Source organism: Culex pipiens, chromosome 3 (genome assembly GCF_016801865.2).
Source record: "Culex pipiens pallens isolate TS chromosome 3, TS_CPP_V2, whole genome shotgun sequence".
Lineage (NCBI taxonomy): Eukaryota > Metazoa > Arthropoda > Insecta > Diptera > Culicidae > Culex > Culex pipiens.
This window is the reverse complement of record NC_068939.1, coordinates 82,371,613-82,385,095: the sequence shown is the minus strand read 5'-3', so window position 1 is coordinate 82,385,095 and position 13,483 is coordinate 82,371,613. Positions and strand designations below refer to the sequence as shown.

Below are 13,483 nucleotides of genomic sequence, written 5' to 3'. Positions count from 1 at the left end.
AGGGGGGTTGGAATCACTATAAATGAGAGGAAGGCACGAACCACCTAAAGGTGGATTAACCCTCTACTGCCCAATTTTTTTTTCGAAATTTTTTATTTTTCCCGTTTTTAGGAGGTCATTTTGAGCAACTTTTGTTCTACGAAAAACTTTACTTCTCTCATTTTATGTTTTTCTTGTTTCATTTTTAGTATTTTAATTTGCATTTATCTTGTTTAGTTCATGTTTATTGTTGGTAGTTTGTGGCCTATTCTTTCACCTCCTATCATTACATTTTGCCTATCTAATTGTTTCATGTTTTTACAGTCACTTTTTTCATTTTTTGCTTGTTTTTCACACTTTCTGCTATAAAATGGCACCATTATCATTTGAGTTGTAAAAAAATGCGTAGAGGCATAGTCTGGGACACTAGAAAAATTACTGCATACTTCTTTTTACTTAAAATATAGGAAATGTTAGTAAAAAACACAGCCAAAATTGACCCCTAAAAAATTACATTTTTAAAAACATTGGCTAAGTCACATAAAACAAGTAAAACTTCCAACCCATAAATTTTCTAAAATTTTAAAAGTTCTTCTTTCTAATGCTTTTTAAAGAACAAAAATTGGTTGAAAAATAGATTTTTGGCGATTTTTTAAATTGAAGCCCGTCTAAAGGCGGGGTTGGGTTGTAGAGGGTTAATATTAACGTAAGCTTATTTACAATCCAGGTTTCGACCACACTGAAAAAAATATTCTGTTTTCAGTTATTATCAATGTTATTAAACATATATCTGTAAGCCCATACATTCAACTCAAATGCTGTAAAAGACAAACTAATGGGAAATTGGACGAGCTTTTCGGTAAAAATAATTTCGAGACTGAAAAATCGAGTCTGTCATTTTGAAATTGCAAAAAACCATCAAAAATCCTATTTTTTCAACGCTTTAATTTTTTAAACCGCTGTATCTTCACAAGGATTGGACATAGGATAATGGTCAATATTTAGACTTTTATGTAAAATTGTCTGGGGAATCGGTTTTTGAAAATTTTGAAGTTTAGACCACTTTTCTAAAAAAAACTGTTTTAGTAAATGATTTTTGTATTTTTTAGGAAAGACATACCATCCTGCATTTTTCGTGGGTCTTTTTGTAACATTTTAAGCTATTTCCTCAAAAAAACTTAACGAAAAAATCACACTAAAATTTAATTTTCAAACTTAAAAATCATAAAATCTCATGGAAGTGGCTTGCATTTTTATATCAGTGTATTTTTTTCAGAAAGCCCGTCCAATTTCCTACAAGTTTGTCTTCGAACACTTCCTGATACGATGCAACGGCTTCGAGATACAGTAATTTTTTGATTACAAAATATTTAAAAATATTTAAATAACTTACGCCCTTCTCAAATGTTATTTTTGAGTGCAATGTGCTCCATATACACAAAAATGGCTTATATAGGCCTAGGATAACATGTCTAGAAAGTTTCATTGAAATCGGAGAGGGTCGGGTACAAAAGTATCAGAAAAATTCCTGATTTGAGCTGGAATTGCTCTATGGCCAAATATCGACGAAAAATGTCACTTTTGACATGATACGACGTTTTAAGATCTCCCAAGATCAGACAGTATATAATTGGTCACTGGAACTAAGTAGGCTACTGCCAGTGTCCAAATAGTCAAACAATCAATTCTGACCTACTGTGACCGGTTCTTTGAGCCCGGGGAAGAATTGACCTGTTCGATCCAGTAAAATGGGCAAGATGCATGTTAAACTACATTTTCCCAAACCATCGCATTAAAAGTGTAGCCAAGGTAAAAAAATAAATTATTTATTTTCCTAAATTCTTCATTACATCTTGAAAACGCTCAATTGAAACTCTAATAGATTTTGCATCTTAAAATTTAATTTAAAATTTATTTTTTCAGTTCATCGAAAATTACTGATTTGCATTTTTTAAATGGAATGTTCTTTGAAAAAAAATTAAACTTTATAATTTCATGTTGATCATATTTTTTCTACAAAGTGTGTCTGCTACAAACACATTATGTCACGCAACATGTTTCCCAGCAACGCAACCTTTCTTAACACTTCTTTGTTGCGCCTGCCATCATGCAACCATCTCTAGAAACCACCTGTTGCATCGGCATAGGTGTCACTCCAGATGGTAGCGTAATGTGACATCCCTCCTGGGTGGCTTAGTTAGCATTCCGTTGACATCGCGCGTTCTGAAAGATGAACTTGAAATAATCGCTTCGGGTCACCGGGTTTGACAAAATGCCGGAATTGTTGCTGGTTGATGAAACGGTTTTTCGATTTGTCACGTGCGACTAGTACTTTGAACTTGCGATCGACTTTGGTGTTATCTCTCTGATCGATTTCTTTAAGCGACTGATCGTATCAGCTGTCGATGGGGTGCGTGCGATAGTCACTCTCTTTCTCTTGCGCTCTCAATCCAGTTGAAATGGCTCTCTCATTTGGCAGCTTATCGTACTTGGATATGACGACTAGTACAAGTTCTCGGCCGCTTCAGCGCTTCAGTTTGTTTTTGTCTGCTGTTCAGTAACCGAGAGTGGCCGAGATATATCAAGTGTCTACGCGCGCGATCCTCAACAATCTCAGCCGGATGCTGGCCAGAAAGTGCAATTCTCTTATCACAGTTTGCCAAAGCCAACAAAGCTCATCACAGACAAAAATGCTGCTCATCTGTTTGCTCTGACAGTGATTTATCTTTTTGAGGGGCCGAGTTCGGATTAGCAGCAGTTGAACGCCCAGAAGGGCGGTTGATCTTCTCTGAGTGAAAGTGATTTCGAAGATCATGATAAACGATTCGTTTGAATTCTCGTGTAGGCTACTTAATTTGTATCTCTCTCTCACACACATACTCAAACACTGATCTCGTTCTGGTATTGAATTCTCATTGTTCTGTTTGTTGTTACACTTTCAGCTGACGACGATTCCGACACTAGTCCACACGATTTGGAGATGGGTTCCGACGTGGAGTACAACAACATCAATCTGAGCCTGGCGTCCCACCTGGGCGGAGGAACGCACTCGTTTACGCATATGCAGGTGAGAGAGATTGTGTGGTTTTGTGGGATTTACTGCTTGCTTAATAATTTTTATTTTTAGGTACACATAAGAATTTTCAACGCGCAAAAAAATTTGGAACGAGTTAAAATTATAGGATTGATCAAATCAAGTTCTGCAAAGTTTTAGGCACATTAGGAGATCCGTACAAAATACTAACCAATGTCCCGAGTTGACCGAGTATCAGCGAGTTGAAGCTACTAACTTGGAGGCTTGAGCATTCGGTTGTTGAAAATACTAAATGCTAAATAATTTTAAAACGTACACTTTAAAAGTGTCGTACAAAAAACTCTTAAATATTCTTCTTAACACACGGTGTATTTTTCCGAGTACAATAAGATAAAAATCATTAGGTGTGATATTTGGCACCATGAAAGAAGGGCTCTATCCCGACACTTTACGGGGTAAACCAAAATATTTCGTCGGGGTGTGTAGAGCAACTCTGGGTTTTCCAGTTTTTTCCCCCGATTTTATAGAATATTTCTATAGAAAAGTCGCTGAGAATCGGCGCATTCATGCTGATATCCATAAATTAACTAGTTCGATTAATATTTGACATTTAATGAAAAAGTTTTGCAGCGTTTTTTTTAAATGATTGGTTTAAAATAATTTCGATGAAAATCGTCAAAATTTAACGTAATTTTTATGTTTTAACAAAATAGTACCATCATAAAAACTATCTGAGTTGGTAATGTCCATCATGTGAAAGGTAATTATTATTTTTTATCTTCAGTTCGTTCAACAAAACACACCGTGAACAAAGATAAAAGCAAATTCAAAATAGGTCTAAAATGAAAAGGTTGTTTAATCAACGAACGTTTAATCGGCGAAACGGGAGACATGAGACGAATTGGGGCCTTGTTGCTGCACAATATTTTGATATTTTTGATTAGTAGTAGATAGAACTAGAGGTGGGCAAAACCGCTCTTTTTTAGGAGCCGTTCATTATCGTTTTTTTTTATTAGACTTTTATATTTAAAAAATACTATCGACGGGAAGATTAGCTTGAATATAGGTATTTTCTGTCCCATCTAAACTTACATCTTGGAATTTGGAGAAAATTGCTATTGTTTTACGAAATTGCGTTTATTTCTGCTAAAATTAAACAAAAGATGATATTTTATTTTGAGAAAATACTCTACGAACTCTTTTCTACATTACGATTAAACATAAAAAATTTATAAATTCTTAAGTTTAATCGGCCAACAGGATTTATTTATTTTTTCAAAATGTTGTTCAAAAAATCATTCACATTTGGTGTAATTTCAAAGAAAACTAAGAAACTGAAATTGAAAACTTTACGTGGTGGTGTTCAAATATTGGCATTGATGAGAATGTTGCAATAGACCTCCCACAAAATATGTCGGGAAATAGCCCATGGAAATAGCTTGAAAAAGTACACCGTGGGATTATTATAACAAATTTGGCATTAGTTTATAAAGATTGAAATTTTCAATGCTCAAACAAATTAAATGCTGCAATTTGTTGGAAATTCAATGAATTATTTTTAAAATCTTAAAAGTAGACACAAGTTCGAAAATCATACCATCTTGGAACGGTGTGCAAACGAGTCTTTCAAAATATCGGAGTAACAGAAAGAACCGTGGCTCTTTTTTGTGAGCCATGGTTTGTTAGCTCTTTTTGATGCTCCAGTTTTTTGAGCGGCTCGCTCTTGTTTTGCCCACCTCTAGATAGAACAGGCATCAAAATAGTGCATGTTTCCCGATTCGCCCCAGTTGACGTTACCTAAAAATATTTAGCATAATCAAAAGAACTCAATGTCAATTGCTTGAAAAAAAGTTATATAAGTTTAATAATTTTCATAGGAGAAATGAAATTTTCAAATTAAATTAAAATTGTACAACACTAAATAAAATAAATTGCAGAGATTAGAAAGAATCATTGAACAGAAACTCAATTTTAAATGCATTTCAGCTAAAGTAGTAAACCAAGTTAAACAAACATTTACATGTGAACTTTTCTTAACACTGGATCGCCCAAAACACGTCCAACTTACACGGACGCCCAAACCTCCCAAAAAAGTTGGAACGGTAATTTCAACTCGATGGTTCTCGGGCATAGCTGAACCAATCGGGACGATTCTTTTTTCCAGTGATTTGTAAGGATGTCAAGATGATCCTAGAACTTTGCAGAACTCGATTTGATCAAATCTGTAATATTTGAGACCGAAAACATCGTTCCACCTTTTATAACGCGCTGCCTCCGCGGAATTTTGAGCGATTTTTTTACATGCGCAAAAAAAAAGGCGGAACGATGTTTTCGGTCTCAAATATAACAGTTTTGATCAAATCGAGTTCTGCAAAGTTCTAGGATCATCTTGACATCCTTACAAATCACTGGAAAAAAGAATCGTCCCGATTGGTTTAGCTATGCCCGAGAACCAGCGAGTTGAAATTACCATTCCAACTTTTTCTGAGCCTTAGGAGTTGGAATGTTAAGAAATAGTAAGAGTAGAAGTTTCGTAAAAAAAAGTTTTCAAAGAAAGTAAATGTGAAAAACATTGAAATTTTGAACCTGTGGAAGTGGAAATAGAACTTTCTCGTTGTGAATCTAAAATTATGGTTTTTAAAATACATGATTTTGCAGCACCAACTCAAAACTGGTCTTCTAGAATACTTTGGTAGCCACTGGCCAACCCAGATCCGGTTCCGGGGAATATGGTCAACAACGCAGTTATTCTAGAATTATATTTTATTTTAAATATATCGGACAACATATTATTTGATTTTTTCTGTCTTCGAGGGGAATTGTTGTTCCTTTAAAAAATGGTGGAGGCTTAATTGTTTTTCTCTTAACCTTGCACAGAAAAAAAAGTCAGTAGTGTTTGTCTAATTTGAATAATCGCATTCCGTTATAATTTGAGCTCGATTGGACGTTTACTTGAGCAGATCAAGTATAAAACACCAGACTGAGCCGAATCAGCGTTTACACCCTAACCAAAAATCATGATTTTCTGAGTTCAATATCCCACTTTTCATACGAATTTTTCAGTTCAACCCATATAACAATTTTTATGGTTGTAGTAGGGGAGAGTGGGGAGACTTGATCCCCTTTTTTTGTATCGCACATAACTCTGTCAATTTCTCACAAAACTATGATCTTTTTGCATGAATTGAAAGCTTAAACATTCAACTATGTTTGGCTGATAAAGGTATTTCATCAGATAAACTCTTCGAATAATGCCAAGCGTTTTAAAAAAATATTTTAAACCGGCATTTTCAAAATGTTGGGGGTAATTTGATCCCCCTTTCAACATTTTGAAGAAATCTTAAGCAAAATGTTTCTTAATCATCCAAACTTTTAATTTTATATAAGATACAGCAATTTCACATTAAACCTGTACGTTTGTGTTCAAAATATAACAAGTTTAGCATGTAAAATATTTAAATACTTAAAATTTTCTTTTTTAGACCAAATTTGAGCATGTTTACAAAAGCTGGTAATTTTTGTTTACAAAACTTTTGAAAAATGGTTCAAACTGCAGTTAGTTATGTACAACTATACTAAAGGAAACTATGTACGAAAACCCAGCCAAATTATTTAATCTTGAGTCTGATTCCAGTGATTGTATTAATGCAGGGATCAAGTCTCCCTAAACGCACTTTTTTAAACAATTGATTGTAAAAATAGTATGACGATAAATTTAACATCAAGTGCGTAAGGGTTTTAGAGTTGATAAGTTTATCAAACAATTCATGTATAAAAAATATTTTTTTGAATAATTTTTGAGTGTTTTCTATACTTATCAAAACAAAGAAAAAAGATATCTTGGAAGTTTTTTGCAGCACTTTTTAGAAATATGTGTGTAACTCAATCTAAACAATTTCAAATTTTTTTCTTTGTTTTCTACAATGAGTTTTAGTCAATTTCGCACAACTTTCTAGAACAAAGCTAATTGTTTTACCCACATGCTGACGAGATACAGGCTTGGGATCAAGTCTCCCCGGGGATCAAGTCTCCCCACTCTCCCCTACCTGAACTCGAAAAATCTTATGAAAAGTGGGATATTGAACTCAGAAAATAATGATTTTTGGTTAGGATGTATGGCTAAAAGGCTTGTTAATTAAGACTACTTAGTAAAAACATCCTACATACGATTTTGAATGGATGAATTAACGTTTTCAGTTAGTTTTTTTTTTTGCGATTCATGCCAATATCATAGGCCGTTCTACGTATAATTGTCCCATGTTCAAAAAATTGCAACCGAGCCTTCCCCACTCGCTCTATAAGTTCCATTTAGACCCAAATAGCAGTTAATCATATATTTTTTATATTTCTCTTGCTCTGCAACAGTTAAACGATTCAACATTCAGAAAGCACCATGCGTCTCCAGCAAAATGCACTGGGAAGTTCCCAGTGGGAACTCATCGTGATGGAGGAGAAATATGTCACTTTGTTTAATTAAAAAAGTTTTGATATTCTTTTTTTCAAAAGATCGTATCCCGGGAAGACGGTAATAACAAAATTCATGCCATTTCAATAACAAATATTGTTAAAATAACAAAGAGTGTTATGAAATATTCTTGCCAAATCCATTATTGCATAAGAGTTTTATAACAGTTTATGTTATCATAACAAAATTTGTTATTGGTCTGATATTGGTTGAAAGCCAAAACAACTTGGGAATAACATTTTTTGTTATGGAAGAATACCTCCAAATGTTATTGGGATGATCGGATTAGTTGTTAAAATAACAAGAAATAATAACAAAGATTTGTTCGAAGAATAACTAAACATGTTATTAGCTTGTTATTACAATAACAATCCAATAACAAAAAAATCATAACGGCGAATAACAAAACTTGTTATAAATAACATAAAATGGTATTGGCCTAGTATTTTCAAATATCAAAAAATGTTATTCACACGTTATTTCCGTCTGCTCGGGATCTCAGAATCCTGTTAATGGATAAGGATTGGATATGTTACTTATAACATCCTAAAAAATCATAGAAACTTATTTTCAGCTTTGAGCTCTTTTGTCCCGAGACCTTCAAATCAGAAAACAAAGTTTCAATTTGATCTTTAAGTGAATTTTTCATTAAAAGGCGGCGAGCTAGAATTGGTTGGCGAGCTAAAATTTGTTGAGCCATCCCGGAGATATGATGTTTCTTAAATGTGTTTTTTTGAAAAATCGTTAAAAATAATTTTTTTTGATAACACTAATCGCAAAACAAAAAAAAATCTGTTTTAATTATTTGGGCCCAAAACTCCCATGCCAAATTTGAGCCAAATCGGAGTACTTTTGATCTTTATTCTGTGTTTTGACTTGGAATCGTTGAAAAGCAAAAAATATTCAATTTATTTGTGAACAAATGTCCCTTGCTTTTTTTCTCAGCGTAGCTTAGGTTAGGTCAAATCTACAAACGTTTTCAAAGCAATCATATCTTTAGATATTATCAGCAAAACATTTAGTCTAAAATCAACTTTTTTGCTATCCCCAGGGCGATCTCGACCGCCAGCGATTGTTGGGCGATCGACCCCGAATGGTGTACGAGAGCGTCGTGGACGATGGTCTGGAAGGAATAGAACACCAAGAAAGGTAAGTGGAGGATCTTTTACTGTTTTTCTACCTCAATCCGATAGAACCCTTTTTGTTTTGATTTTGTTTTTTTTGAAACATATACTTCTGCGTAGAGTATTGCTTTTTGCTAGACAAAAAGCGAAAGCTACGCAACATTATACTTCCCGCATTAAGTAAGTTTTGCATACATTTGAGCAGCAAACCCAATCCCAGAACCTTCCAATTAGTCTTGTTTACTATAGACTGCTGTCAGTCGACCAAGTACCGGTTGTACCCAAGTTATGCCTACATTACGCATTACTCCCTTTTACCCATAGCCATTTATTTAGATTAGTACGCGCAGCCAGAATCCCACTTTGTAACTTACCTACTTCCCTGTTTTGGTTTACACTTTATACCTGCGTAAAACCAGTTATGTTCTGTTTTTGTTCCACGGTAGAAGCCCACCAACTTACTAGTCCATAGTCTCTTATGCCCCGCCATGTAAACAAAACCGGCATGGCGGCTTCCTCTGGGAACGAGTTATTTGCAATTATCGCCTGTCACTTAAGTGATTGAATCATGCTTTGGAGGTTAGGTTTGCTCTGACCAGTGAAAGTGAGTCAGAATGTGTGAATTCGTGTTGATAACAGGAATATTGAAGGAATTTGTTACAAAAAATCTATTTTTATGTTTCCGCCTGAAATTGGTATGAATGTAACTGTCAAAACTTACAGTACAAAAGTTTGCACGCTGACATAGCAATACTCATTTCTGATATTAAAAGAGAAGCCTCGTTGGGACACTTCCTCTTCGGCAAACTTTATCGACCGCCGGTTCTCATGACTTAATTAGGTCAACATAACAGCATAAGCCTCACAAAACCAAAAATGGCAAACAAAAGACAACTACCCGGTGTACTCCGATATGATGTGTGTGCACTGAAGTGCTCTCGACGTTTAGTACAATTGCACATCATTCACACACACATAGTCTATTCTAGTGTATAGAGAGAGAAGTTGTTCGGTCCTTTTTGGAAAGGGCTCCACTTGGGGGCTGTCCACAAACTACGTAGCTCAAAATTTGGCAAAACTTAGTGAAATTTTCCTGTAATTTTATTACAATTGAGACAAGCCCATTTGAAAGTGACCACGTGGTTTAAGGATGCCCCCTCAGTACCGGATGATGTCCTGGTCGGGCTGTTTGTACAAAAGTATACGAGCTCATAGATGACAGATGTATGCATTATGATGTGGTCGACAGTAGCTGCTACTGGAGCTTTTCTCGCGCGGATCGATTTATTTAATTACACTGCCAAGGACGCAGATGAGTGGTGATGATGGCAGGAAATGTTTCATTTGCTCTTATATGATTGAAGTTTTGTTTTTGCGGGACTAACTCTGTTAATTCAGGCGAAACCGGAAAATTTTGTCCTGACTCCAATTCGACTTTCGTACCAATTTGTCTTATGTGTTAATTTTGGTTCATTTCCGATATTTCGTAACGTAAGGGTGGTTCGACGCCTCACCTTTTTCAACATTCGATAAAACAATCTTTTTTTCAATACTTTGCAGCACAGCAAAAAAAATCATGGTAACATTACATTTGGGATTGGGTACATCTTTTAAGTCTGAAAAAATGTGTAATTTTACCTCCAAGAATGTGTGAATTTAACACTATTTTAGTGTTTTGCCACTTTTATAGTAATAATATACCTTAAAATTTTACACCTTCCAAATTTTACACAAAATTTTATTGTGTACTCGAAATTCATAATAAAGTCACAAACAAACAGACGTAAAAATTAATCAAAAATTAATCAATCATTGCTACTAGTGCCATCTAGTTGTAGACGTGAGCACTGGGTAAAATGTGTAAAATGTTTCTGATCATTCAAATTGACCGTTAAATTGATAATTGATGGATGATGATTTGTATCCTGAAATGATGTCGAATTCGAAATAAAAAAAATCAAAATTTGGATTAAACGTATTTTTACCGAAAAAAAACACAAAATTGGATTTAGAAACTCTGCTTTTTTTTGTAACTCTTCTGATTTTTTTGAACATGTAATTAGATGGGAAATTTAATGTACATTTAGGATCTGCAACAACCAAGAAGGGTAATTTCCCATTTCAAAAATATATTTTTTTATTTTTTATTTGGATGTTTTTGTTATTTTGCAGGATTTCTTTTCAGAGTGTAACTATGTTTTACACAGTTGTTATGAAAAAAATACCTAAATTGCAATGTAAAAACATAAGGGATTTGCTTGTAACCATCACCATTACAAGCAAACCTCTTGGATTGTTTTGTTAGTTGTCAGCTCTACTACTTTGTATAACATTGTTACACTCTAAAAAATAACCCTGCAAAGTTACAAAAGACACGAAATTTTAAAATGGGTTATTTCGGATTATGAAAGAACATTTAATTTTTCATATAATTGCATTTTCCAAAAAAATACAGTTTAGTAACGCAAATGTAAGAGTTTAAAAAAATCGATGAAAATTACGTTTTGTCAGAATTTTGAAGGCTTTCGATAGTAAATGGAAAGCTGGATTGAAGTGGTAGAAATACATTGAAAAAACAAGCAGAAAATGCTAGAGCAGATCCATTTAAAATTAACATTTGATCAATCACCTATTTTTCCAAAAATGTATTTTTTTAAATTATTTTCTAAAAGTTACTGTGCACTTTGAAACATGCACAACTTCTTAAAGGTTATTTGAAATTGTTGGAAATTGAAAATAAATAATTTCTGCATTCATCCAAACGCTTACCAGCTCGGTAAAACTTATTTAAATATTTTTTCTTAGTTTTAGCGATTTTGCAAACATAAACAGCTCTTAAAATATAATGAAATTGAAAAATCTGATGAAAAAAATGAAATATATATATCTGTATACATATTTACCTGAGGAAATGTTTGAAAGATAAATTGATTTTTATCAAAATAACTCACACAAGTTTTTTTTAAATATTTATTCATGACTCCTCTGATAATATCAAAAATATTTAATAAACATATGTCCTTTGTTCTTTTAGTATAAAGGAGAGTAGGGAGACTTGATTCTAGGCCTGTATTTTGTCAGCGTGTGGGTTAAACAAATATGCAATGTTCTAGAATGTTGGGTGGAATTGACTCGAAATAACTTTAGAATACAAAGAGTTCTTGACGTACCGTAAACCGGGGTAACTTTGATAGGATTATAATTTATTTTCGAAATATTTTACAACTGTTAAGGTTTCTCTCAACATTATTATTTTTTAAACATAAACTGGGGTATGCCACACTAGGTCCATGGACGTTTTTTTTGCAAAAAAGTTTTTTTTTTAAATTTTGTTAAAAAATAATAAATGTATTTTTTTTTTATTCCGGGGTGACTTTGATAGTCATAGTTTTTCTTGTTTAAGTGTGTGTGTGTGTGGTCCAATCCAATACCCGCTAACCGGTAGCGAAATTATGGGAAAGTATAATTTGTATCAGACTGTGTATATGCCGAATGCTGATACAGCTTATCTCAGTCCCGGGTATTAGGTGGTGACAGCCCTCGCGCTGCTTCCAACGACCCATTTCAGAATGACAGAGCTCCTTGCGGTCCAATTCCGAGGTCGCTGGGCATTGTTCGGCCCCGCCTAAACATAGAAGCAAGCATCTGAAGGAAACTCGATCTATATTTAGACTTCCAATCCCCTCAGGCAAATCAGGGATCAGCGCGTATTTAATAATATGAGAAGGAGAGAATAACATGTTTCAACACTACGGATCAATTCACTGCTAGAGTGTAAACCTTCTGATGGCCGACTGCTTAGCGTCTCAGACCACCACCAATCCAAAGGTGTGAGTTCGAATCCCACCTGATTCATTTTAGTTTTTATTCATATTCAAATTCCTGATTCCAAATTTCAAAGGTACCGACCGGGATTTGATCCCTGAACCTTCTGCTTGGGAGACAGAAGCCGTAACCATTAAGCCACGGAGACGGTTGTCATAGTTTTTCTTGTTTAAGTCAGATTTAAAGTGTTCAAATTTAATTTTTACCTCAAATTTAGCATCACTAAGGTTGCTGGTATAGTTTTTAAGAAAAAAAAAATCAATGTTTTTATTAAGTTTACTCAGTTTATAAGCCTGAAAACAAACAACGTATAATATATAGGTAAAATTGTTAAAAAGTCAGAATTTTTCTAAAAAATCGTCCAAACTAGTTTTGTTGATAAAATTATCGATTCATATCGAAGCACGAATCAAAAGTTTTCACATTTTATATAAAATTGATTCTACTGAAAATGACATAAACTTGGAGAGTTTTTTTTAATTGTGTTTCAAAAATAAATGATATTTATTATTTCCAAACTTATTTTACCTTCTTCTAGAAATTTTCCAAAGAATCCGAAAATGCATACCGTTTTCCTATTCGAAATCATTTTCATCGAGAAAATCATGACACTTTGAAAATATTAAAATAATGCTATTGATTAACATTTTCTTAATTACAGTACAGTAACTTTTTAAACATTTCAAAATTGTATGAAAACTTCTTCTTGAAGTACTTTGAACACTTCTCTAACACCTTTCAAAGTCACTCCGGCTATCAATGTCACCCCGGTTTACGGTACTTGTTGAAGAAAAAATACTTATTTTTTTCCGAATCAGACAATTTCATACAACAATTGAAATTTAAACAATCGAGTCGAGTTGCCCTACAGTAAGGATGAGGCCCTACGTTGTTCTAACCTGCAACGATACATTATTGTAATAATTTTTATTTTTATTATTTATTCAAATATGCATATCTTTAAAAGTAATAAAGAATGCGTTACAATTATTATCATCTAAATTTAATTTCATCAATTTCGGACGCTGAACCATCTCTCTGGCCACAATCCGATTA

At 33.9% G+C, this 13,483-nt stretch overlaps 1 protein-coding gene across 7 annotated transcripts in view; it reads left to right on the top strand.

The window, feature by feature from the left end:
• Window positions 1–13,483, top strand: part of LOC120421337 (protein GDAP2 homolog) — a 150,600-nt gene that overhangs the window by 79,539 nt on the left and 57,578 nt on the right. For 5 of the 7 annotated variants that reach the window (XM_039584511.2, XM_039584512.2, XM_039584510.2 and 2 more), the window contains exons 8-9: window positions 2,922–3,046; window positions 8,530–8,627. In XM_039584511.2, the coding sequence (XP_039440445.1) occupies window positions 2,922–3,046; window positions 8,530–8,627 (223 nt within the window). Of the gene's footprint in view, window positions 1–2,556; window positions 2,821–2,921; window positions 3,047–8,529; window positions 8,628–13,483 lie in introns of those variants that run through there. The other 2 variants (XM_039584516.2, XM_039584518.2) reach the window with 2 other exon arrangements.